Here is a 27,698-nt window from a genome sequence, read left to right as displayed (position 1 = left end):
GCCTTAATGTCCCCCGAGGCTGGGACGGGCGCTGGCTGTGCACAGCTCCGCTCAGACCCCGGCCAAGCCCATCCCAGCCCAGACCACCGCAGCCCCGCTCCGACTCCTCCGCCTGCCTCTCCATCCATTATGCAGTGAATAGTCCCCAGCTGCAGCCCTCACATCTCCTTCTATTCACTCCCTCATTTGCTCGCTTGCTTGCCCGCTCACTCACACTGTCAGGTTTAGCTGTTCACTCACTCATTCACTCACTCAATCACCCATGAACTCGACATTCAGTAACCATGAATGAGTGTGTATGGTCTCCCAATACTCGAGGCGGCTTCCTCCACCCCTAGACAAAGTTCACACCACAGCGCCACATAACACAAAACCTCCTCCCATGTATTGTGTTATTGAAGTGATAGGCTGAATTGAGTTTTAATTGAATTTAGATACATCTTCATAATTGCTGACAATCATTACACAAGATATTTACAAGTCATTATGAAATATTACAATTGGAATTTACAGGAACTTTGTACAAAATATGCCTGACTCCAATGCCTGGATAGCGGGGTCCTTGTAAAGTCATTTCTGGAGAACAAGACATTGACCCAAAAGTGACCGATGGTGTCTGGAAGTGCTTTTGTTTCGGCAAGTAGACGCTTTTAGAGTCCATTAGAAAGAAAAAAAGAGAGAAAACTCCAAAAAAGTACAGGGTCAGCAAAGTTGTGAATTGTGTCTTTTTTTTTCTCCTCAATTAACTTCTTCTTTTTTTTTTTCTTTTTTTCTTTTTAAACTCAATGGAACATTTTACCTGTTATTCAACTGCAAAAAACAACAATAGAGACCCATTTAAATAGAATAAATCCATAGTATTTACACATAATGTGAGTATTGATTTATAAAAATGATTCATCTCTTTTTCTTTAAACATGATTTTTATCTTTATCTACAATTTTCAAAACAGAAACCTATAATCACAATGAAACGCATCATAGTTCTATCATTCAATTCTACTGATAATGATGATTGTGGATTACCATATTTATGCAGCAACTCTCATTGCAATGAAAGGGCTTGAACTCAACTCATCTATCAGCAATGTTTTTACACCCTCTTAGATCATGATAAAGCCGTCCTATATGCCTTTGAAGCTCCTCACATAATGGTAAAAAGTACGTAGGAGTCGAGGGTTAAATGTTCGCTCTTTTTAAAAAAAAAAAAAAAAAAAAAAAAAAAAAAAAACATGGGCATGGAGAAATGGGCTGGATTCTGTGAGCACAACAGAAGCAAAACATAAACTTGGCCAAAGCGTCAGTGTCCACAGTCCCACTCTTTCACAGGACACTATGGGACCTCCAACAAACCTGACCAGCATCTGCGTAAGACCTGAAAAAGAAAGCTTGCTCTGTTCAGTGTCGGCATCGCTAAGGACCCATAGGACCGCCCAGAGAAAAGAGCGCCCCCTGCTGCCCACCTGCTGTCATCCCGCTCCCCTCCACCCAGGTGGCCGAGCCAAAGCTACGAGTACAGGAGAGCTGCGAAATGGTTACTGCTAGACAGAATAACGTCAACTAGTTAAACTAAAATGCTTTGCGCTCCATCATTATGATTGAGATGCAAATGAAATCAAACATAAGCATGCTTTTAAAGGATGTTTTTGATATACAGTAATTATAGGAAAATATTCTATCAAGGATGACTCCTTTAAAATCATCTATAAAGCTTTCCTGGATGCAGACAGCTCGGCTACGAAGTAAATAGATATACTAAACAAAACAAATCCTTAAAGTATATGCAAACACAAGCATAAATATTTGATCCACAGAGAGTAAGCTACGAATGACAAATATTAGTGATATATTGAAATTCTGGAACAGGCACCGTATCTTGTCTTTTTAAAACGCGCTCTTCTTTTTAGAGTGTTTGTCAGTCTTTAAGGTGTTGCCCCGATTCCAAAAAGAGTCACTGCTGACTGAAGTGTTGGGTGCTGCAGTCCTTCTGAAAGTCTGTGCGTTCACGTTTTCTCCTCGACATTTTTCTAAAATGAACCAGCGAAAAAAGTTGGTGCACCGTTTATCTCTCATTCTCTCTCTCTCTCTCTCTCTTTCTCTCTCTCTCTCATCTTCTCTAAACCTCTCTTTCTCGATCTCTCTCATCTCCCCAAATCCCCCTCCCCCTCTTTCCACGCCCGCTGGCCGCCGGACGCCATCTTGTTTAATGGACATAGTAGAGCCAGTAGACCACGTTGAAGAAGGAGAAGACGGTGGGGAAGATCATCCTGGACCACTTATCGATAGAGTTCACGTCGGACAGGTCTGGGATGTTCACCTTGAGCTGGGAGGCCCGTCTCCGTAGGCGCGACTTCTTCTGGGCGTGGCGCTCCAAAGCGCTATGGCCATAGTTCTGGCGGGCCATGGCTGCCCTGCGATACTGCAGCGTCGAGCTATCGTAGGCCAGCATGGTGTTGCGGGGGTCCCCCGGTGCACCGAGGCCCCGAGACAGATCCCCAGCGCCCCCCATCTCATTCTTCATCTCCAAGGTGCTGAACAGGATGTTGTCATCGGGGGTCATCTGCGTGAGGGTGAAGAAAGAGGCGGGGCCGTGAGGAGAAATGGCTGCCAGAGGGACATCTTAGAAGGTTTCTAAATTCAAAACATGTCTATCAAAATATATAATCATAAAGTATGGGTATAATAATCAATAAGTGTACAAATGTTAATGAGGTGCAATAATGGGTAGTGCAAATGAATCAAAACTGTGTTACTTACAGTGCAAAGTATGGAAAGTTTTAAAGCACTTTTACAGCTACTAGTGACATTGATCATCTTGTCAATCGATATTTTGGGTGATAATACAACCACAAAACTATGAAATCACATTCCTGGAAGAGCACAAAGCACTCCACAAACTAATTCTCATGGAGAAATCTTCATTGTCATCTCAGAATTTCAACCGAGGTGTGGTTAAATTCTGTCTAGTCACAAGACAAACCAAGTAAATAAAGAGAAACCAAAGGAAAACAAAAAAATGTGAAGAGGATAAGGTTGAGAGAAATAGCAAGGACTTTGCAAAGATGGAGGAGAGGTTAAAGGTTCAGGGCAGGTCAGGAAAGACGTTGTGGGAAGTGAATTCAGATCAACATTTCTTCATCCATAGCCTGACTTGTGAGGAAAACAACTCTATAGTCCTGTCCTAACTTGTTGGAAATAGAGCTTGTAGTATCTGCTGCTTTTTGTGGAGCTTAAGTCTGAAGCAAAGCCACTTAGTTGGCGCTACTCATCAAACTGCAAATGATCTTTTTCTCTTATCTGTTAGGCCGGGCAATATAACCCTACCAACTCATTTTCTTTCAATTGCTTCACTGATTCTTTGGAGAGTTATCAATTGCCTTTGAGATTCAGTCTGTCTCAAACCAATATTAATTTAAGAGTAGCTTAAAGTTAAAGCCATTTTTCGTCTCTGGCCATATTTGCCATTTCCCGTCAAATTTAAATGTATAACCTGACTCAAGATTAGATTAAAGCCTGCAGAAATCAAACTGCTAAGCCATGTTTGTCAGGAAAATGCATGAAGAGCAAACCAAGAGAGGGAAAAACACAATGGTGGGAGTGATGATCAAAGTTGCCTTAAAAGTTTATAGAAATCAAAGAAATGCATAAAAAACTACAGCATTTTCCTCTGGATCTGGATTGATTCAGATTGATGACATTGTTAGTTTTGACTTTCAAAACCTCCAGTACCTTATTTCTTTGCTCGCCTAGTCCTAATGCGGCATCGTCCACAAAGATGGGATCCCACATCGAGTCATATGCGTCAATTTCCCTCTGTTTCATTCTGGCATACAGAGCATCATCTCTCTGAACTACATTTCCCACCAGCCACTGCAAGCATACAAAATCAGCACTGTTACTTAGGGGAAATCGTAGCTTGCCACACTCAGAAGGAAAGGGTGTTTTTTTCTTTTTTTTTTTTCTTTTTTTTTTCTTTTGCTGTTGTTGCTGCTGCTGCTGCTGCTGCTAACTTTAGCAGCTGAATAAAATTTAAAGGGAAGGCTTTGGGACCACAGCCAGTGATTTGTCCAAGACTCCTTGCCCTTTGAGAGACACAGAAATAGGGAGATAAAGTGTAAGCCAGTCATTTGTTTCAGATCCTAGTCTGAGTAAAAAAAAAAAAAAAAAAAAAAAAATGTTTCTTTTTTTTCCATTCAACTGTTGCTGATACAAAAGGCTAAACCAGGGAGAAATGGAGAGCTAAGAGTCAAGAGTAAAGGCTGTTGGTAAAGGACATCAAGCATTGATCACAGCATCACATTGACCTTGAGAGGAGAAGAAGTCACTGGCCCCCACAGCAACAAGCATACACATTAACCAACACTACAACACGGCAAGACAGAAATAAAAAAGCTATCTTCCACACACCTTGTTGGGGTCGGGTCTGAGCTTCTCGTTATTGGCAGTGGCTGCTTTCTCAGCCGCCTTCTTCTGCCGCTGGGGCCCCCGGCCGAAGAAGATGTAGTTGACGAAGGCGTACTCGAGCAGGGCCAGGAAGACAAACACAAAGCAGCCCATCAGGTACATGTCAATAGCCTTCACATAGGGGATCTTAGGGAGCGTCTCTCGCAAGTGGGTGTTGATGGTGGTCATGGTCAGCACCGTGGTGATCCCTGGAGATCAGCGATGAGACAGGAGAGAAAAACGAAAAAAAGAAAGTGTTTGGATGCTATAAAACACTACTACCGTTATGTATATGCCTACGCCAAAAGCTTATCTGTGTATCAAGTTGACTAGAAGGTCATATTTATTTATTTTTTTGCATTTTGCACATCAAACGACTGACATCAGGTGTTTATCTTCAAAGGTTATGAATATGTATTTGATTGTGAACACAGGCATTCTGTGTGTCTTTATACAGCACATAACATAGCGGCGGTTTAGCGAACAGGCAGACCTGAAAGAATATGAACCCATATGGGCAAATAGATCCCTAGAAACCACATGAGACCACAGGCCTGTGTGTGTGTATGTGTGTGTGTGTGTGTGTGTGTTACATATGCATAATGGAGGGTTCAGGCTTTCTGTCCAATTACGTCTCTAAATGGACGGGAACAAACTGTAGGCTACATAAAAAGCATAGCGTTACCACTCTAAACATCTGCTATTAGTCACAGCACAATTCACCTGCTTTTTTTGACATACACACATTGTATTTGATACATTAGTCATCTGCCTGCACAATCTGCATTTGGTCAGATTCACACGTATTATAAATAACTCAGCAGCCAGCAGCGTCACTGTAGCATGTAGCACCATCTCTCACTGGCCGCACTCGCTCTGCCACATTTGCATTGCCTCTGTCTTCAGGCCGTGGATAGCAAAGCAGATCTTTAAATCATAAAACTCTCCTGTTTGTAAACACTGGCTGGGGCTTAGCGTCCAACCCTCGTGTGCTGCACTTTGTAGAGGAAAATGGGCAGAGCTGTTTCTAACTGTTCCGACCTATCATTCTCGATTTTAAGTCTCACAAAATCTTTGACACATCTCAGTTTTCCATCAGTGTTTGACAAAGGTGTAAAATAAATAAATAAATAAATAAATCCAGTTATAAAATGCATTTAAGCAACTGCCGGCGCCATTTGCTCGCGCTGATCGTCTGCGATTTAGCCGTGATCTGGCTCTGATAAGCCGGGATCTGTGTCCAGCGAGAGAGAGAGAGAGAGAGAGACGTGCTGACAGACAGACAGGCAGAAAGAAAGACAGCAAGCACGCTTCAAGGTCGAGCTGTAGCTGTACCTTTCTCTCTGCATGAGTCATGCATACAGTCATCTCCGAACAACAGACATTTAGCCAGACAGCCTATCACGGAGCGCTATCATTCACACGCTTACAGCTAACGAGAGAAAAAGTAAATGGAAAAAAAAAAAAAAAAAAGGTTAGAGAGCGGATCCTGCTGTCGAAAAACAGAGATCAGACACACTCAATAAATCATATGGTGTTAACCACCTGGAGCGCCCAATCAAAAGCGTTCATGTTGGATTTAGCGGCAGAAAATTAAAGCCTTCATGTGAGAATATCTCTTTGTCACACATTGTACCGCTAATATCTCTTTTTCCCTGAGTTCTTATCAATTAGTTTTCCCAAGGCGACTGTTCGGCAACAAGGAGGCGATCATCCTACCCAGGGCCACTCTGGCAGCCGAGGCATCGTAGTTGATCCAGAAGGAGACCCAGGACAGGATGGTGATCAGGATGGAAGGCATGTAGGTCTGCAGGATGAAGTAGCCGATGTTCCTCTTAAGCTTGAAGCTGAGGGACAGGCGGGGGTAGGAACCTGAAGAAGGCAGAGGGATAGAGGAGATGGGATGGAAATAGATTTTCCTCAATGACGCCCACTGAAAGCTATATTCTCCTTGACACAGGAGAGCACGCCGTATCAGTCTCCGGCACATTGGTTGATTAAAAATAGGATTACAGGATATTCTTTACTCACGTGTCCTTTTTACGTTAAAATTCAGTGGTTCCGTTCAAACATTTCAGTCGCCACAGACAAAAGACAAACGAGAAAAACAACGTGTTGTGTGCCGCTTTACCTGTGGAGAAGACTACGTTCTTGGAGATGAGTTTGTAGTCGACAATAGAGAACTGAGGCAGCTCTATCCTGTCCACGCCGGACACCGCTCCGTCTCCACCTCGCCAGTAAAACTCAATATCATCTGTGGTGTATCCATCTGCAGGGGGGCAATGAAAGCCTAGACACTTAGAGAGAGCATCCATTACTGGTGTAGAGGAACAGACACTGTCATTCAGTAAATGTACATTATAGTCCGATGTGTAAAATGATGCACATCTGCTGATGAACGAACTGAGAGCTGTTGTTGACTTCATTGTGTTCGTAGCAGTGCTGCTGTGCAGATACACTCAAAGTGTATTATGCAAAATGAAAACCGGACTGAGGTAAGGATCATATAGACTCAACTGATTAAAAAAAATCAAATAAGCATGTTATTCATCATTAAAAAACATTGAAAGCCATGTACATTCAACCATCAACGTTTGTGCATATTCCAGGTTTTTTGTCAGCTGAGTCTAAGGCCCTTTTCCATTACTTGGTCTACTCTCCTCGCCTCAGCTCTACTCACTTTTTTTTTTTTTTTTTTTTCTGTTTTGGTTTTCCATTGACTGGTCAGAGAGAAATTCAACAGCAAACCACCACTGGTCGCTGCTTACAACCAGGAAATACCAAAGTGAGACTCACAAAACTTGTGTCGCAGTCGATAATCTATCCATGTAAAAAAAAAAAATAAAAAAAAATCCAAGGGAATCTCTTAGCTAAACTAATACTATTCATGTTAAACAGCCATTTCAAGTTGGTCTTGTTGATTTTTTAAAAATAAAACACTCGTGTGGGGCTTGGGTAGAGAAAAAATAGTCAACACACCCACACGTGACTGAGTAGAGCCGAGGTGAGTAGAGCAGATTCTACGGCACGGAAAAGTGCCCTAACAGGTCCAATGATGAGTACCCTGTAGACTCAACCATCACATTATGCATGTAATTTCGGTGATAATACATAAAAAATCTTGATTTTCTTTGTTTTGGGCAATTTTCTTTGTTTTGGTGATGGGCAGTGACTGCTTTGGTGTTTTGAATTCAATAATATGAATCATGAAGACATTCAGCGTAGACTATGTTTTCTTATATTTCCTCTACATCTTAGATTTATTCTAAACAAGACACTGTTGGTGCTTCTCTGAACATAAGTTGCATCACAGAGGATTTTTCCCAATGAATGTTTAGAAAAACAAATGTTAAAGCTTTCATGAACTGGCTAGGCTATGTTGAATCACTGCTGTGTTGTATCCGTCAGTGACTGAGAGTGGTAAAATGCACATTTATTTATTTATATGAAGGTTCCAGTGGGCAGTGGTGAAAAAGTGCACTATGAAAAGCTGATTGAAGTAAGGACACCAAAAATGTGGGACCATATAGGCTCAACCATGAAACTGCCTTCTCTCCATGTTTTGTCAGTTGAGTCTAACCAGTCCTGATGTCAAAGCAATTTTACATAGTGCACCTTACTGTAATGCATTATGAAAGAAAAAAAGGAGAGCGCACGGCAGACAAGAATAACGTGGAGAGCAAAACACTCTGCAGCTGCTAGGAGATGTTTTTGTGCACCACATCTAATTTCATAGTGTATATTTCACAATAGTGACATGAACACGCATCCTTTCTCGTTCTGTCTGCGCATCAGTTCTGAAGCATCAAACCAGCGCCGTTTTCAAAGGTGCACGAGAACACTGTGAGCAGCAGAGATTTTGATGCACATGGATGGAACCTGCAGCAGCCAGGGGACCTTCCTCTCCTGCCGCCGAGCGTCTGTCTCTGTCATGAGCAGCATCACAGGCAAACAGCGAGCAGGCGTCTCCCCGCTCTGGGTTCTGCTTTGTCTGTGTCGCGCTCATAATAAGAGGCAGCGACCTATTTAGATGCTATGAATAATTAAACTCCGAGGCTTTGATTTCGAAAAATTAAGACATGATTCCTCCATTTCTCGGGCCTTCATGTGCAGGTGAAGGTGGAAAACGGGAGAGGTCGTAAGCGAGGTTGTAACCGGCTGAGCGGGTGCCAGACTCCATCTCACACCGTCAAGTTGTTGCATTTCTAGTGGCTGGGATGAAATAAATTCTAAAAGTCAAAGGGAGGACTCATATCAAATGCACAGCTGTGGTGCAAAACACAAAGAGTGAGAGCCTCGAAAATGTACATCAGCAAATACAGTAGTTGCCCCTCCACAGCAGCTACTGTCTGCGTTATCATCCTGAGCCTGTGCAACCCGGCATCACCCCAATTAGCCAGGCGGAGTCCACCATGCTGCCGTTTTGATGTGCAGCTCAGTGCACTTCTGATCAGCTGCGAAGGGCCGGGATCGAGGGGTGGGGGTGTGAGGGGGGAGGGGGCAAGGAGTGGAAGGAAAGGAGGAAGGGAGGAAGGAAGATAGGAAGGAAGGAAGGAAGGAAGGAGGAGGGAGGGCTTTGTGGCCTCTACGTTGCTGGTCACTCAGTTTGCATCAGCTCTATTAGTTCTGGGCCATTGTCTCTGTCTCAAACACTGTACATTTTTGGACAGAAGTCTGTCAACCTATTACATCACCATCATCACGCAGGGTCGTGGCTGTTATGTGAGTCTTGAGAGGGGGAGAGATGAAGATGGGAGAGAGAGAGTGAGAGAGAGAGAGAGTGAGAACAGTGGGTATATATGTGTACATTCGTGGGTGTGTGTTTGCATGTGTATGTATGCATTAGATCTTGAATGTGAGGGGGTAGAAATCAATTATTGCTCGGTGCAGCCCAGCATGGGAGACCACTGGCCTGAGCTACGGCAGCGAGCTGCTGATGTACCGAGGGATCTGGGGTTTTAAGACTTCTGTCTGTTAAAAATGCATCAAGTTTATCAAGGGAAGTGAGAGTTCTCTGGGCTCATTAGTCTGAATAAAATAGCATGCTCTGGCATGAAGCGATTCCAACGTTAAAACCGTCGCCAGTTAATCCATATGAGAGCAGATACTGCCTGGTGATCAAAACTGGAGCCTGTGTGAGCCGTGTGTGCGTGATTGTGTATGATTGTGTGTGTGTGCACATGAGTATGCATTTTGTGTGTGCCTGTGTGTACGCCTGAGAGAGGAGGAGGGGAAAAAAAGGAGTATGAGTGATGGAGAGAGAGATAAAAAAGGCTGGGAGATAAAAAAAAAAAGGAGAGGCGAGAGGATGAGAGTGCAAAGAAAGGAGATGAGAGAGGGGTACAGGAAGAGTGAAAGATAAAGGGAGAGAACAAGAAGGAGACGGAGCAGAGTGAAGGCGAGAGAGAGAGAGAGAGAGAAAGATGGCAAGCACAATGGGAGCGGACCAAAGAGAGGCGGTTCTGACCCGCACTGTTTTTGTGCTGCTTAACGCTGCTGGCAACAGTGTGATCAAACCCAGGAAGACTGAGCCCTACACCACATCCCAGGCCCATAATCCACCTCTCCGGGGAACCTGATAAAATACGGAGAGGGCCTCGTCTGTCTCTCTCATGTTCCTCTCTAGCTGACTCAAGAATGCCGCATTACACGTACAATTATACAGCCGCCACGTGAAACGAGCTCATTGTGCTGTAAAACTAGGCAGGCTGAAAAATGCACACTACATCCATTATCAGCGCACCCCAAAAACACTGGACCTAATCAAGCTCCTCAATGCCTTGGGAAGCAACTGGAATTTGAGTTGAATTAATTAGCGTGGATGTTATCAGCCACTGAGCTATTAGTGATGTTCGTCGTCGTGATGCGTATCTCTTGATTTCTCATCAGCCTTCCTCAGCGTTTTATACGTGCAAGTCTTATCACGTTCTACCTTGCCGCCACTGGGCGGACTGTGTCAAACCCAGCACCAGATTTCAGAGCCGTGAACGTGGGATCTATTTAATTCTACATCTCCATGTGGGCGTGTGAGCTCATGGTGGGAGAGAGCTTGTTGTCAGGGACGACGGTACTTACAGCTTTCGATCTCCAGGGTGCAGTTTTGCTCATCTAGAGGGTAGCGGCGCAGGTCCATCATGCAGGCTGCCGTTGTGGTGATCCTACACACCAGGTGGGAAGGAAAATATAGGATTCAGCACTAGCAGCCACTAACAAAGCAGCCTGTTTCATTTGACCTTCATTACCGAGTGTGATACACACATCAGAGCAGGATGAGGAAAAAATCCATTGTGACTCAGGGCTGAACTGGCATCAAGCCGCTCTTCAGAAAACACCGTGTTCAAAAGGAAAAATCAAGTCCAGGCTCATTGTGAAAGCGAAATAAACCCAAAGTCAAATCTTGTTTGCCAGATTAAGTGACGTGAAGCAAAGTGACATCTTTATTGTTCCAGCGGGGGACTAAAAATCAACCAGGTGTTAAAAATGATTATGTAAAAAAACATCAACAATACAACACATCATCTACAAGGCAGTAATACCCAAATTTGAGAATATCAGTATTCATATCAGTTTACTGCACAAGAATTAGCTTTAAAGGTTAAAAAAATAAAAACTGAAATGATAGGCCAAGGGGAACAATGCTTTGGTGAATACTGAGGTTTGACTGTCACGCAAGAAACCAAGACAAAAACTAACATTCATTCAGATCAGTGTGTATGTGTGTGTGTGTGTGTGTGTGTGTGGGAGGGGGAGGGGAGGTCCTCCATCTTAACAAGTCATTTAGTTTCACATTGAGTCTTAAAATCTTGTTTTTTTCCTCAAACCAGTGAAAAGAGTCTGCCAGTGGGACGAGGTAACCCCTCTTGTTTCCAGTGCAGTTTCACTTTCAGATGTTTTTCTGGGATCAAGCATAAAAATGGCAGATCAGCCCCCTTGTATCATTCAAGAACATTCTGGAAACAAGCTTATGAGCACTGGAAACAAGAGAGATTATCTCATCCTACTGGCAGATTTTTGCAGATGTTTGAAGAAAAAAACAACATTTTAACAATGAATACGAGACAAAAATCAAAAATCGATCAATCAAAAATATTCTACAACCAAGTTTGAGCCCTGTGCTCTGCAGCTACTGAGCTAGCACTTCCCTTTCTGTTGGTTTACTAGGTCAAAACTGTTTTATCCCCATGGTGGATGGTGGACCCTGTCACCTTCCCACATCTTATGTCCAAAAACGCCTAAAGTTCCTCCTCTAGCTGAACCAGACCTGTTTCTTTTTCCGTGGAATTAAAGTTTGCAACATGTTTAAGCCATTTACCATGTGATCTGACCTTTCCTCAAACCTTGTACTGCACACTAATATTACACAAAGGGTTTAACTTCTCCAAGCATGGTCCTGCAACACGCAGTGTTTGCGTGTGAGCCACCCGTATGCAGCGGGTTCAGTCAGAGCAAAACAGTTCCGGCTACACACACGACAAGTTGGCCAGAGCTGAGACGGGCTGGCACCCGTGCCAAACCCCCAAGGCTCTCTAAGAGAGGCTGGACGCACAACTGATGAATGTGACTGCAGGGACTAAATCTACCATCCCAGTCTTGTAAGAAAAACCCACATTCACCTCCACACACATATTTATTGATTTCAAATATAATAGCATCATGCAACCATTAACAATAATGGCTGCCTGTGGGACAAATTCCTGTATAGGTTTAAGTATCAGCCATGACCTTGGAGTTCCCTTGTCATGGCTGGTTAATATCAAGTCATTAATGGGTTTCTGTTGTCCATTCATGCATGACAATGAAAATAGTCGGTCAATACCCAGACCTGGACACAGTAGTAATAGTGAATAGTGAGAATTATAACAAATAATAAAAAGGATTTTATTTTATCTCTCCTGCCTTTGAGCCTGTGTAGCTGCCAGGCTTCATAAATCCACTTTGAGAGGTACAAATATTGGAAACTGTATCCAAATTTTTGCCACGGCTGGTCATCAACAATGAACTACGCTTCGGCTTGCCGCTGCCAAACCTAAATCACAATATGTTTCCTCTCACAGCTTCACCATATGTACAAACGAATCTTGAAGAGTGCTTTGTCTTTAATAATTAAGAGCACAAGTTAATTTGAAATCCTTCCACATAAGACTCCGCAGCTCCCTTGGGCCCAGTCTGGCAAGTTTGGGATTTCATTTTTCGAGACGTGGAGGCACACATCTTTTTCTCTCTCTCCTACACTCTCCCTGCCTCCCTGCCTCTGTCTTCCTCTCTCTCCTTTTTCTTGCTCTCTGGGCTCTTACATAAGAGCCAGTTAGCAGGGCCATGGTGCACTGGGGGATTAACACAGGAGTCTTACTGCTGTCCTAGTTTACCCCTCTATGGCCGCAACTTACTGGGATGTTGTGCTCGCCAGCCAGTCAGTCACTCACCATCACCACCACTAAATCATCACAGTGGCAGAGGAAGCACAGGGGAAAAGCGGAAATGAGGCCAAAATGGCAGCAGTAAAAATAACAGCCTATTTATAGCCCACCTACATCATCAGCAGAAGTCTCGAAGCTTTTTTGTCTGAGGAGAGACGGTGCATCACTGATCAAGAGCTGCTTTTGCATCGCCTGGCGCGCTGGCATGTCCGATATGTAACCCACAGTGGCAACTAAAATACTATGTCGAATCTCTGCAGAATTCCCTCCCTGTCCTTGCCTCTCCTCCTCCTCCTCTCCACTGCAGTGAGAGCGTGTTGTGGACCGTTGCAGCGGTGATCATGGACCATAGGCTTGTTTGCTCTTCATCAACATCAGGCCGGTCCCTCTCTCTCATCGCAACCTGCCGGAGGAGAGGCCACGTTCCACCAGATCACGCAGATTCAAACACGCCACATTTGCTCTGTGTCGGAGCTAATAGGACATGGAGGTCTAAAAAAGGCTGTTTTGCCGCCCCCATCGGCCCCCCCCTCTTCCCCACACCCGCATGTTCCCTCACAGTTCAGTCCAGGCTGTGTGTAGACCCCCTAAGGCAGCCTGTGCACCTTTATTCCAAATGACCTTGTTTACGGACGTAACACAACCACCATGAATTCCCAGACAGGAGCTCGTTTCAAGGGAGCGCTAAAGCAGAGGCCAGACAACAAAACAAATGTAGCGGACGGAAACCAATTGTTGCAACCGGCTCTCAAACATATGTAGGCTTTAATTACACTGGCACACACAACAAAATAATTAAGAAATCATTTTAAAACTGTAGCATACAATATATTTCGAATTGTATGTTGACTTGTATCACATTATATCAAGTTGGAAAGGAAATAAAGATGAGGGAGCTGCTTTCATTTTGGATATAGAGCCCATGTTGAGCTGAGGTAACACAGTACGCCCTGAATGGTTCTTGCTACATGGGCTCTGTTGCCAAATCTCAAAATAAAATGCCTGCACTGGCTCTTCAAGGGAGCGGGGGTCATATGTGCAAGAGCCTTAGCCAAATCAGTTATAGGAGTTTCAAACACACACACAGTAATGTCAAATATTTCAAACACCGCCCGCGCCGATCATTGATCTGAGGCAGAGATCGATAACTTTGAAGGCGATGCTAAGCCTGTATTGACGGTATCGACGGGAAAAAAAGGGTTATTCAAATCCCTCTCTTCCTCCACTCAGCAGCTTTCTCCTCCTGGCCATGCGATGTCATCTATTGAGCTGTGGAGTGGAGCACTCCTAGTCCTGACAAAAGAGGACGTCAGCCTCCATAGCACAAGGATGTGTCCTCTCACAAAAGGAGTTACAATATTCAGAGAGATGAGGGAGGGAGGAGAGAGAGGGAGAGAGAGAGAGAGAGGGGAAGGAGAATTCTAGCAATTTCTCCATTTTGAATGAAGTCTGACCTTCAGCCAGCGTATGGATGTCTCTCTCTCATTCTCATTCTCTTTCTCCCTCTCCCTTGAATTTTTGGCTTGAATGTATCAGGAATCTTGAGTATGCTCTGGACGTTTTTGGCTTTTAAAACAAAAGGCTAGGGAGGCCGTTGTGTATTCTAAAATATGTTTTTTAGCATTGTGTGTGTGTGTGTGTGTGCGTGTGTGAGTGTGTGTATGTGTGTGTCTCCTCACTGCCTGGGTGGTAGTCATGTTATTGGCGGAGCCTTTTCAGGGGCTGGGTAATTAGATCAGACTGCCTCTCCCTGCGAGTCAAACTGAGCTCTAAAGTGACAGTTGGGAGCACTGTTGTAATTTTCTGCTCCTCCTGGTAATTGAAGGCCAGGATTTGGCAGGATTGGGATGCAATGTATCCAGGGAATAGGGAGTAAACAACACCCCCCCACCACCACCACCTCCGCCCCCACCCCAATCTCACCCCCCACCCGCCTCCTCCCCCACCTCCTCCTCCCCCGCATGCACCCCAAAAATAACATCCGCCCACTCACGCACATCCACTCGCACACATGCACGCACAAATGCACACGCAAACACCTCTTGGTGCAAACCAAACAACACTGTAATCTGCTGGCGCTCCCCAGGTACGGTGTTAGTTAATTTCGGTTAGTTCAGCAGAAATCCATGATCATCTCTGGGGCCAATAGTGGCAGGAAATATTTTTATTTTCCCCCTCTTATTATGCAAAGAGTTTGGAGGCAACATGATCTAATATCTTACACGTTTTTTTTTTTTTTTTTTTTATGTGCAACCTTAATACTAGAAGGGCCGGTGGGTTTATGCAAGAGAAAGTAAACGAGTCATGAATTGAAGGAGGTGAGTATAATTAGAGCTAGTATTTTTCTAGTGCAATCTTGAAAATCTAGCACTGGTTTGAGTATGATGTGGTTTGTGCACGAAGACATTTTGAAAGCTGAAATGTTTCACGGCTAAAATTCAAAACAGTGATTACAACCCATCACTGCCTGTCTGGAGCCTCAACACAACAATAGGAGCTGCTGCTATTGACATATCCAGTGGCCTTGACATTAGCACATTGATTAAATTACAGCTGAATTTATCATGTCCCATTTTTATGTATGAGGGGAAATGTGCACGACTCGAGAACAAACAGTAAACAAGAGACGCACACTCCGACAGATTGTGGGGAGTGTGTGCTCCTCTGTGTTTTGCTCTTGCTTTTTTTTTCTCTTCTTCTTCTTCTCTGGCTCTGTTTTGCCATTGAAGGCTCTGCAGCTCCCTTCAGTTAGCCATCTTCTCCCATCCACAGAGCCCTGCTGTTGCAACCAGCCGGCCCGTCTCTACAGGTATGTGTCAGCGCGCTCTGAGCACACAGGCATCTGGCCGAGCTGACTCTGACAGCAGCTTGTGTCTGGACTTACTAGCATCAAATAAAACCTGGACCAAACCCACAAACCAAATAATAGAGGAGCCGGGAGGCAGCGGCACTGACAAGGACAAGGTATCTGAGGTAACAACCACATCTCCCTGCTGCACGCACACCCTCAAATTTACAGCACCTCTCTCCTCTCTTCCATTCTTTTTTGGCTGTTATGCAAAAACATGTGGCGAGCTTATATAATTGAGTCAGAGCGTTATAAATTACATTTATTGATTTTTGCAATAAAATACGGCTATGAATTATCTGCTGCAGTGCAGATACTTTAATTTTTTAAGCAGTCTCCGCACAAGAGGTGCATCACAGCCAAGAGAGAGAGAGAGAGAGAGGGAGAGAGAGAATGAATGAATGCTGCAATGTTAACGTCTTGAATTAGCAACAATAATCTCATCTTTTAAATGCGGACACTAATCTGAGATCATTTGCACAAGCGTCTCATACACACACACACACACACACACACACACGGAGAGCAGGCTACAGATCAGAGGAGGCAGCAGGCGGCAGCGGCCAGCAGCAGCTCTAAAATGATGGATGGGGGCATTCTCGACCGGGCGATCAAATCCATCGCAGCAGTACAAATACAGATTCTGTGTTTGTATTGAACTGCTACATTATTGATTATGATTTATCAATTATGGATGACAATCTTCTCAGAGGCATCGGAGACCAGCACCACAAAGAGATGTTTTCTGGATGGATAGAACCAGCCTGCACAATCAGATACATTTCCTCTGTTTGTACCGCCTTGCTTCATTATTGATTGCCGTGTATCAATTATTGATACTGATAATCATTAGGGGCTGTGGAAAGGTTAAAATGCATGTAAGTCCTTGTAATGCATGTAAGTTCAATTTAACATGCTTCACGCATGCTGACCCAAAATTGATGAAGATGAGAACATGAGCGAGCACACTCACTCGGACTGCATTGAAAGGTCATTAAAACGACTTAATCGAGTACAAAGCATCAGATACGGCCACGTTATTTCATCGTGGCTCATGATCAATCCACTAATGCCGCTGGTAATGAAATGCAAGCTGTAAATGGCTTACCTGAGTCCATAAAGTACTGTCCCATCAGGGTGGAGACGGATCATCCTGTTCTTGACTGTGACGCCATGAACGAAGGACTTCTTGTCATTGAGGAAGTAGGTGTCTGGGACCCACAGCTGGTCTGCCACTCGATTATCCAGCGTCAGATTGAGGGCAATCTCAGAGTATGACAGACGCTTGTCCCGCCATGCTTGCTGGAAGTACATAGTCAAAGTGTAGTCCTGGAGGACACACACAGAGAAGGACGGGGGAAAGTCAATTTGGTGAATCCAGACATTTGCACGACTTCAAAGCCCACCTCACACTGAGAATCAATAATGCACGACTTCATCGGATCCTAACAACCCCCCATAAAGCCTGAAAGCTGGAGAATTTCTAGCAAACTTCAGCCACTGTGTCTCTTTCAGGTGTGTGATTGTGATTGCAGGATGAGTTTTAGATCAAATCTCGCCGCCTTCCCAAACGGTGAGGCACCACGCGTACGCGGCAGCGGGCCTCAAGACTGTCATGTGCGGCGTTATGTCCCGCACATGACCAGAGCTCTGCAGATGTGTCGCAGCGTGTCGTATAGGCATAGTTAGAAGGTCAGCCAAAAGGTTGTCGGTGGACTGAAAGGCCACGGCTTATACTAGGGGCCATGGTGGCCGGGGTTGGGGGGTTAATATTCAGCTATCCTCGCTTAATTTTGAGACAATAACCAGAGGGAAAGTTTCTCAGCTGGCTGACTATTGTCTCAAGCTAAAAATATCTGCTTCCACTCGAATGAAGCCATTTTCTGCTTTATAGGGACAATACTCCCTCTACTACAAAAGCCCAGTAGACCGCTCCAGCTGGGGCTCCCTCGGCCTCTCTCTCTCTCTCTCTCTCTCTCTCTCCCTCTCTCTCTCTTTTTTTTTCTAATTCTACTATTAAGTAATAAATAATCAAAGCTATTTTTTCCCAAGAGTGTAGATGTATAAAAGAGTTTCGCAGGTTTAACCTCAGCCACACTGTTATCTCCATACAAATCCATGCAGCTATACAGCGTGCACCTACATGTGTTTATACTGACAGATGTACCAATATACTGTACCTATACTCTCTTACTCTCTCTCTCTCTCTCTCTCTCTCTCTCTCTTCCTGCTTCTCACTCTAAAAAAAAAAAAAAGACATACACCCACACAGTAAAACACAGCACTGCGGTTGGATCTGCTCTGTTACAGTGTATTGCAGTGCAATCGATGAGTGGGAAAACAAATTATAACATACAGTCCATAAAGCGAGACCCTTGAGCTTTACTCGTAACGGCGATCATCATTACTTATCACTGTATTTCTATTTTTCCAGGACCAGTTACCGCCTCTTTTTCACTTTTATTTATTTATTTATTTATTTATTTTTCATCACACATTGGCTTGGCTTTGCAAAACAATTGCCACTCCACTGTTAAACTTTTTATCGTTGCTCATTGCGGCCACAGTAGCCGAAAAACACTGCACGGAAAAAGGGCATCTAAAAATACATGAGCTGCTGCCATGCTGATTTTTTCAGTAGTGGAGAGTCAAGTGAGGACTTCCTTATCCTGTTTTACAAGAGTTCGCATTGAACCACTCTCCCTCACTCACTCCCTCTCTGTCTCATTATCAGGGTGTCGATCGGATATCTCTATCACCCTTGGGAGTGTTCGCCGGTGCCTTGAGGCTGCGTGTATATCACCCACTATGGCGGCATCTACTGTAAACTACCCCCGCGTTAAGGAGCCTCCTGCCATCCCTGGTCATAAAAATAAAGAAATTTAGAGGTGCTACAGCTGACTGAGAGAATAATATTGTTAGCAGGAGCCAAACCTTCATTCTGACTAAATTAGAAAATGGTAACAAACAATATCAACTGGAGCCCCGTGGCAACAGACCGAGCAACATGATCAGTCTGAGAGGCAGAGATGATTTATTTCGTCAATATGATGCCACGGACTTTCAGCAACAATCTCCCCGTGTTTTTTCCTCTCCTGAGCACCAATTTACTGTGCGCTCTTGTTTCAAATAAGCCGAGGGAAACATCCTTTGGCATTTCGGTGGATATGGTAACAAGGTCACGAGGGCGTAAGGGTGTGCGAGTGTGTCTGGCTGCACACGTTCATGCGTGCACACACACACACACACACACACACACTGAGAAAAACAGGCAGTGTGTGGGAGGCAGGGTTATTTTTTTCCCCCATAGATTATAAATATGAAGCCAAAAACTGTGCATATAAATATTTTTGTTTGAATGATTAATTACTGACTAAAAACTGCATTTTGTGTTTGTGTTTTTTCTCTTGTAAAGCTAAATGAACCTGTATTCAAGGTACTCGGTCATATTTGAATACAGTGTGTGTGTGTGTGTGTGTGTGTGTGTGTGTGTGTGTGTGTGTGTGTGGTTGGGGATTTAAGAATATAGTGATGCACAGCAACAGCACAGGGAACACCTGGGCCTGGAAGTTGCCTCCTGGCTGTGCTGTAAAATGGCAGCGTAATTACGGCTTCACAGATGGTGCTGTTTACCTCCGTTCTGACATCACTTGAGCTCAGTGCGGGACACAAAATATCTCTGCCTCCCATCTCTCTCAATACAGTAAGGCTGTACAACCATTTAAAACAAATCAAAATGTTTACCTCTGCATTTTCAAAACCACAAGATTTTTTTTTTTTTTTTTTTGTAACAAGGAAAGACTATGACCAATAAATCATGTTGTTCATGATGGTGTAAATGTTTTATTATACTCAGCCTGAGCAAACCAGAGGCAGATTTTTTGAGCTATTTTTTCAAGAAGACATTTTATATATATAAAAAGGGTTCTGTCCACACATATCATATTCCTACTGCAATATTCAGCAAAGAAAAAAATTCACAATATAATTTTTTAATCAATATCATGCAGCCCTAATATAGAGGATTCAGCAATCTGCTGTACTAAGTGATGGGAGAGGAAACTCTCCTCTTTATTCTGCTGGTGGTCAATCTATTCTCTACATAAGTCTAACACAAAGCAGCCCCCAGCCCCCAAAATCAAACACAAATTCAATTAATCAATATTTCTCCACACACCACATTGCGTCACTGTAGAAAGCAGAAAACTGTAGGCTGGGGGAGTTTTGCTTTATTTAATATTCTCTCCCCTGGACTAAAAATAATTTATGAGTAATGACCAAGTCATTTAATGTGTTATTGTCCGCAGAGACCAACATTAAAAGCCGTGTCTCCTCCTCCGCCACACACAGTCACACACAAGATGGACTGTGGAGAGGAAGGCAGAGAGGCAGGTAACGAGGACAATGCAGCACGCGGCGTCTAAAACATTACATATAACAGAGAGACTTAACATCCAGCGCCGGAGTGCCAGTCACTCTACAGCACGACCTTCAGTCCCCTTGTCACAAGTACTCCTCAGAAACACCATTAACATCACGCAGACAGCCCACTGAGCACCAGCGAAGGAGACATCTTGTAGAAAGCATCAACATTAAAAAAAAAAAAAAAAAAAAAAAAAATCATGACAGCACTGAATATATAAAGGGAATGAAGATACAAACAAGGCCTGGCTAACTACAAAAAAAGAAAAAAAAAAAAAAAAAAAAAAAAAAAAGAAAAAACATCAAGGCTGGTTGCACAGTGACAGGCCGGCTACAGATATCTTTCTGGGCTAACAAACCCCCATTAAGAATCTGACAGAATGACAAGAAGTACATTTGTGTTTCCCCGAGATATCTGACAGGCTGTGGTTGTTACAAGACCTCTATTACAACCACATCAGCTGTCGCGAGCAACATGGAGGGAGCTGCCAACAGAGCGCGATATACAGTACTTAACGCAACGGACAGTGAACGTTACATACAGCTGGAGTCAAAATGTTAGGATTAATGCTTTAACGGCCCCATAAAACAATGTAACTCTAGTCCATTTATGAGCCTGGCTCATTGAGGTGTGAATGTATAGCAGCCTTTGTGTCATGTACAACTCAGTAAACAAACTATGACATCCAACAGCAGTACAACATATCATGTGCTGATCAATAGAAAAACACAAAGAATCATATCTAATTGCTGGTATAGCAGCAAACATCAAACAGCATTACAATATGTAGATTTTTTTTTTTTTTTACTGAAACTAATAGCCAATATTTTTGCTGATATTCAATGTATTTTGATTTATAAATTACTAGGTAAAAAATAAGCAAGGATGCTGTTACAAGAGTAAATTTTTTTAATAATGAAATGTCTGAATAAACAAACTAAAAGAATAAAAGATGATGAAATCTTTACAACAAATTAAAAAAAGACGTAGAGAATCACCTCTTCTATATTGGTGAGGAAAGACATGGACACACCATCATCTCATATTGATTAAAAAAAAAGACGAATATAAAAAAAACAGATATTGGCCTGATTCATCAGGAAACCAGTAAATCGGTCTGATCCTATAGAGAAGCGGATAGACATCCTCCATATTGCTGATGCTTTCATCTGTCAAGTAGGGAAGAATCTGCGCATAATTGGTGCCTGCGTGCTTCCTCTGTCAACAACTCAACTTTCTAATGAGAGGACACTCCAGTCACAGGCAATGTGAAATGCTAAAAAAAAAAAAAAAAAAAAATCCTCTACACCTGCATGGCTATGAAGAGACGAGGGAACGCTTGTCAGTTGAAGGAAAACGCCGAGGCACGTCGACCGGCCGGGCCGTGTTTACTCATTTGTTGTGCTTACAGTGGCTGGTTAAGTGCACGCTCAAATTAAATATTAGGGGTCAAGGGGGAGTTAGTGCATTCTGAGTGAGTGGCTGGCCATACACATCCTGGGGGAAGTGACAACATGGACGGCTATTATGACTTCCTTTCCAATGGCTCATTTTTCAGCTACTTAGCTTCAATATAGAAAGTGCCTGACAGAGCCATTAGGGGAGTCATCACCACATTAAAGGCTTTTAATGGAGCTGGTTAACTCACTCCCTGTTTTAAGACACACAGCTTTTTTGATCCCTGCACTGGCCATAATGAAAGAATATTACAACCAATTTTAACTTGGCACAACATCAGTCTTCCCATAGGGACTGTGTCAGGCGGACGCTTCAGGATTAAAGCAAGTGACACACCAGCAAAGTCAAAAAAAAAAAAAAAAAAAAAAGACCTTTTCATGCTATTACATTTGATTGATCATTTGATCGATGCTTATTTAATCATCACAATGAAATGTAATAGCATCTGGAATGTACTTCACAAAACTGCCGTGTGATTTAGCCATTAAAAAGGACACCAAAAAGCATGAGACTTATCGGCACATCAAAATGCATTTGTTGTTTTCAACCTCACTGCCCTCACCATTTAAAGAAGTACAAACCAGCTGGCTAACGTATAAAAGCATGTTCAACTTTCAGATATCATCTCATTTTTAAAAACCAGCCTGACGTTGCTTGATCCACAGAGGCAGGCCGTCCCACAGACTAATTAAAAACACTGGAAACCACAGTATGTGCGTAAGGAACAGGAAGTTGTTTGAGAGTATCTTCACCTGGAAGCCGTCCAGCTTGTTTGAACTGATGGTGGCCAGTATGAAGCATATCTAATCACACTGTTGTGGGCAAGCTGCATTCTCATCTTAAGCTCCTGGGAAAGCCCGGGAGCGCAGGCAAAAACAAAATGGCACTGCACTAACAACAAAGCAAAGGGTTTCTCAATTTTAAATGTTATAGCAGCAAATACATGTGTTGAAAATGAGCTCTCTGCTAACATTTTTGCAACAGCCTTGTCTAAAAATGCAGGCTGATTACAGTGTTGGGAATATATTAAATCTAATATACTATGCTAATACACATTTATGAGAATAACTATTAGCCATGATGAAAGGCAAAGCAGGAGCCAAAAATAAATAAATAAATAAATAAAAATTTGAGGCTTCTTTGTCTGGGCAACTTGGCAGACGGAGCAACCTTCACCTGGGTTATAAATGTTAGAAAAAACCTTGAAATGAAACAGTCCCTAGAAAAAGGGCCCGATTTGCTTTCCTTGACTTCCCTAGATTCACCAAAAAAGGCTGTGTTGTCATAGCAACAATGAGTAAAAATAACATGAGCTTATTTTCCACAAGCTGAAAATAAAATGGAACAGGATCGGTTTGGACAAACAAGATCAAAATGGTTGCTAATTCGCAGACACAAGACACCGCATTTACACACGGACCTCATGTAAGGCCGGGGTGTTCCCTCTGGTCATCAGCTCCCATTATCTGATGGCCAGATCCCTTACTCATGTAAAGAAATGAATGCTTGTCAGGATAATGATCGTAATAAAGGGAACGTTCACGCCCCACTAATTCCTCCGTCCCAGAAGCCACCACAGCTGGTTTGTTTAAATCTTTTAATTCACAGCCAGCTAATTAACATTCACAGAAGAGTATTATAGTACAGGCAGTGCCTCTTAACAACCACCAACCTCAGGTATTTTACATGTAATTAACGAGCAGATTGAAGAAAAGACGGGGAGTGAAAATACTCATTTACCTCCCTCCTTATTCCAGTCTCAATATCCACTTTGTATGCATCACTATACTTAACACACACATAATATGCAGAGGATGTTGTTATGCAGCAACATTGCATCCCTGAGACAACACACACACCGACTTCTATTTAATCAGCTGGACCGGCTGTGTGCAGAATAGTTTTTAATGCACCCTACAACGGGTTTGGGTCCTGCATCTGTGATTTCAGCAAAAACAAACAGCATTGTGTGCAAATGCAACTTCAACTGCTAAGTGAGAGAAATGAGTGGCGGAGGAAGACAGAGGGGGGGAGAGGATGCCACAATTGAACAAAGGAGAAGAAAACGAGCAGGGGGTCCACAATATCGTATCTGTGCCATATTTTGCACTGACCCCAGTGAGTCAGCACAGCCCACCCAGTCAGGATGTGTGGTCGCACCTCGGACTCGGAGGAGACTTTCCCTCTCAAAATAGCACGTTTATAATGTCATGCAGGCAAGACTGCAGCCATGGTGCTGGCTGACCTGCAGATTTTTATTGCCCAACAACACAACTGACCTTTGTGCCTCTACAGGCCATCTTTGGTGAGCAGGCAAGGGACTGCCTTGTGGATCACATGAGAATGCACTGGCATTATGAACACGCATAAAAAATAAAAAAATAAAGACAAAAAAAATCACTGGTACACACACGTGAATTGCCTTGAGACATGCGTACATTAAAAGAGAGAGACACTGGCCGAAACTGGCCTCCGCAAAACCCATCACTTGCACAGAAATATACCGCTCAACCATACACCACCTCGGCCAACATCGCACCTGACCGCTCGGATCAGCGCAAACCCTGTATAGGAGAAAAATGCCACATTGGCTTCAGTCAGCCCTGACTAAAACACAGTTCTTCCTCCACCAGAGGCGTTTTTGTCTTTAATTAGAGGGGCAAGCAGCTGTCTACAACCCAAACCCACTCACCGCTATGATGGCAGGCCTGCCCACAAACACAGATGCCAAATTCAGCCTTCATTTGCTGCCATCCTAAGCAGTGGGTATGAATTCAGTGGGAAGAATCTGCAGCATAGAGGAGACATGATGTATTGGAGATGGGGAAGCAATAACATTTGTTGTAGAGCCTTATTTTTAATCAGATGTTGGCTCCGGGTCTACAGGGGTTGGCAATAACTTTCCCCTTGGCTGTCTCAGCTGGGAACAAGGGTGCAGGAATCAAAGGAAGAGCTAGTGAAATGTATACAGGTAAACTATAGCTCTTCCTCATTCTGTTCACTTGCTTCACTTTCATCCTCGCCTCCCTTCGTCTTCCTCTTGCATTCTCTCTCAGCACTTTAATCTTAAAAGAGCCGGCCCCTGATGAGGAAGATCAAAGTAGCAATGCCCCGAGCACAGGTCACCAACCCCATCCTCATGGTCACGGTGCACAGTGATATTATTGATTTTGTTACATCAATCTTGTCAGCTGCTGTTATCCTTTATTGTGCCAAAGAGAGGTGGACATGAAGAAAGGAGGAGGAGGAGGAGGAGGGGGAGGAGGAGGGGGAGGAGGCAGTGATCTCCACGAGATTCCGACCTGGTGTCTAAAGTTGTTATGTAACTCGCAAGGAAGGATTTCGCGAGGTAACAACAACGTGTGGGACACGAATCCACCGAGGCCCTGGAAGGTTTTCACTTTTCATCGAAATGTGCCCACCGTGTCAGAGGGATGCCAGTGCAGATCTGGCAGGGAGAGAGCTCTCCGAGTAACGAGCAAGATGAAGGCTCCCATAGCTACAGGGAGTTGCATGACGTCAGACGCCATTCACTGTTTTTCAGTTTTGTGTTTTTTTTTTTTTTTGTTTGTTTGTTTTTTACACACACGGCTGTATGAAGCGGTGTTTTTCCCCAGATGAATGCCTACATAGATACATAGTTCCTTAGTAAGATAATGCTTTGGAGGTGGATTACATGGCAGCTGAGCCCATAGTCATAGCCAGGGATCCAGTCAACATGGTGAGAGGGAGAGATGGAAGAGAGAGGCAAATCAAGGATTTCTCAAATCCCCTCAGACCCCAAAGGCTCTTCAGTTTTAGCTACAACCTCAACAAAAAAAAAAAAAAAAAAAGAGGAACACCCTTGACCATTTGGTTGGTTTTCTCCCCCAAAGCAACCTCATTACACTGCACAGCTCCTAAAACCCCTTAAATTTGGTTTTAAATGACCGTCTGATACACACAAAATTGTGTGGCTGCCAAATTAAATTCCTATAGGAACAATAAAAAAGACAAATAAAACAGGATTGTGTTTGTTTACTGGATCTATTCTGGATATATAAAATAAAAATAATAATAATCATAATCAAAAAAACACATCACTTTTAACTCCAATGCCCAAAACTATGCTGAGCATGTCGTTATATAACGTGTTATTCTGCTCCAAGTAGAGGCTGCTTTGTAATGATCTCCCTTAACACTTCTGAAAATTGAAAATGTATATTTTGAAAAGATGAAAAAAAAAAAAAAAAAGCATAAGGAAATACAACCCCAAAGCCCCTGTGTCAGCTCAAGTGATGTGCCATGAATTTCTTTGTGGTTGCGGCTGGCCTGTCAAACCGATCAATAGGTGGTGCTCTTGCATGGGGTGAACTTTTCCCCTGTCCTCTCCAAGTCGCACATGACGTTTGGGCTGTGCGGCGGAGCTCGCTGTTAAACACCCCAGAGGTTTTTGCTGTAACGCCGTGTGACCAGACATGTATTATTAACAAATTATTTACGTCATCACACAAGTGGGGAAGATCGTTTTACGTAGGACGTGATGATGTGCTCAGCCTCTGAGATTGGGTGATACTGTATACCTTTGCTTCAAAAAAAAAAAAAAAAAAAAAAAAAGCCCAAATCACATCGATGCCAATTTTTTGGGGGGTGAAGGGATGAATCCCCGCCACCCCTCCTGTTTCGTAGGTAACTGCAGGGGAAGGGGGGTGGGGGGGCTCGAGGGAGGGAGGAGGGAGGGGGGGTGCATGTCAACAAAATTACAGCACCGACGCTTGACAACATGAAGCAGTCAGGAGTGCACTGCTCTCCGTGCGCGCTAGGCTGTGCGTCCAAGTGCGCCAGTGAGCGTGTGTTTTGAATTCAAATGCAGCAGCAACACACCAGAGCTGCAAATGCGGGGCTGAGAGACGGATGGCGATGATGGGGTTTTGAAAAAAAAAAAAAAAAATGGATTAACCAAGCCTTCAAAAATTACAAGAGTGAAATTAACTGTCTATTCACACGATGCCTGAAAACGACTCGGGCAGCTGGGCTCTAATACTGACCCGTTATAACTACTTGAGAGAGGAATTCCAGCCGTGCCATGCATAATTGGCAACATTAAGCGGGATGATAATTATGAAGATGCACCTACCATATTGACTTCAGAGACCATGTCTATGCTGGCTATGTCTATATTCATTCCCACTGCCACCGGCGCACCTGTGAAGGAAAAGAGGCATTAATATCAGAGATATAAATTATTCTTTCATCATGTAAATTTAACAGTTTCGTGACGCGCGCACAGACTCCTTGCTTCTGCTCCCCTCCACCTCAGCAGAGTAGCCGACTTGATCATTCCGTTTCTGTTTTAGCCCATAATCTTGATGTCTCAGACGAGATGCGACTATGTGACGTTAATTCTCATTTTTTTTCTCAGTGAAATAACGCAACATATCAGTGGGATCGCTCAGGTTTAAGCCACCTCAGATGCACAGTAACATCTCCTCATCAAATGACATATGCAGATTATTCCTTGTAGCCTGATTGCCCCGGCCAATTTGGCTGTGGAGGATTGATGATGTGAATTAAGACAGATTTTGCGATTGATTAAGCACGTATCGCGCGTCATATAACGCCTTGAAAAACATGACATTCCTTTTCAGTTTGCTTATTACCTCCGAAATCTGGCCTCAACCGAATGTCGTATCCTTTCATCAGTCTGTCCACTGTGTCTTTTACCAGAGGCATATTGCTTGGATCTTTGATATCCTTGATGCTGGGGGAAAAGAAGGTGGTGTAATGCAAAATACCTCATTAATAACACACGGCAGGCACGCTGAACAGCCTTCACGACATGCAGCACAGAAGGGAAAAGCCAAACGCGCTTACCTTTGAGCACAGACAAAAGTCACTAGTAAAGAAAAGGTCAAAATCCAAAAGTGATTTTTCCTGATCCTCCCCATCGCAACAGTTTTGAGGTGGTTTCGGGATGCGAGTGAGGAGAGCGCACATCCAACTTACTCCAGACAGTGCAGAGGAGCCAATGAGGAGCGCATGCGTGCATCTACCACAAGATCAAAGAGTGGAGACTGATGATGGTGGATGAGCAGTTTCCATTGCAGAGAAAAAAATTAAAGGGACAAGTG

At 43.6% G+C, this 27,698-nt stretch overlaps 1 protein-coding gene across 1 annotated transcript; it reads right to left on the bottom strand.

The window, feature by feature from the left end:
* Window positions 1-387: 387 nt before the first annotated feature.
* Window positions 388-27,579, bottom strand: gabrb2a (gamma-aminobutyric acid type A receptor subunit beta2a). The gene is made up of 10 exons (XM_030061410.1): window positions 27,442-27,579; window positions 27,228-27,328; window positions 26,705-26,772; window positions 16,816-17,036; window positions 10,518-10,600; window positions 6,574-6,711; window positions 6,162-6,314; window positions 4,407-4,651; window positions 3,729-3,869; window positions 388-2,559 (listed from the first exon to the last, which is right to left on the bottom strand). Exons 1-10 carry the CDS (start codon window positions 27,513-27,515, stop codon window positions 2,203-2,205), a joined length of 1,581 nt encoding a protein of 526 aa, XP_029917270.1. The 5' UTR covers window positions 27,516-27,579; the 3' UTR covers window positions 388-2,202.
* Between the last annotated feature and the right edge of the window lie 119 nt (window positions 27,580-27,698).

Source organism: Myripristis murdjan, chromosome 10 (assembly GCF_902150065.1).
Source record: "Myripristis murdjan chromosome 10, fMyrMur1.1, whole genome shotgun sequence".
Taxonomy (NCBI): Eukaryota; Metazoa; Chordata; class Actinopteri; order Holocentriformes; family Holocentridae; genus Myripristis; species Myripristis murdjan.
This window is presented reverse-complemented; position numbering and strand designations above follow the sequence as displayed.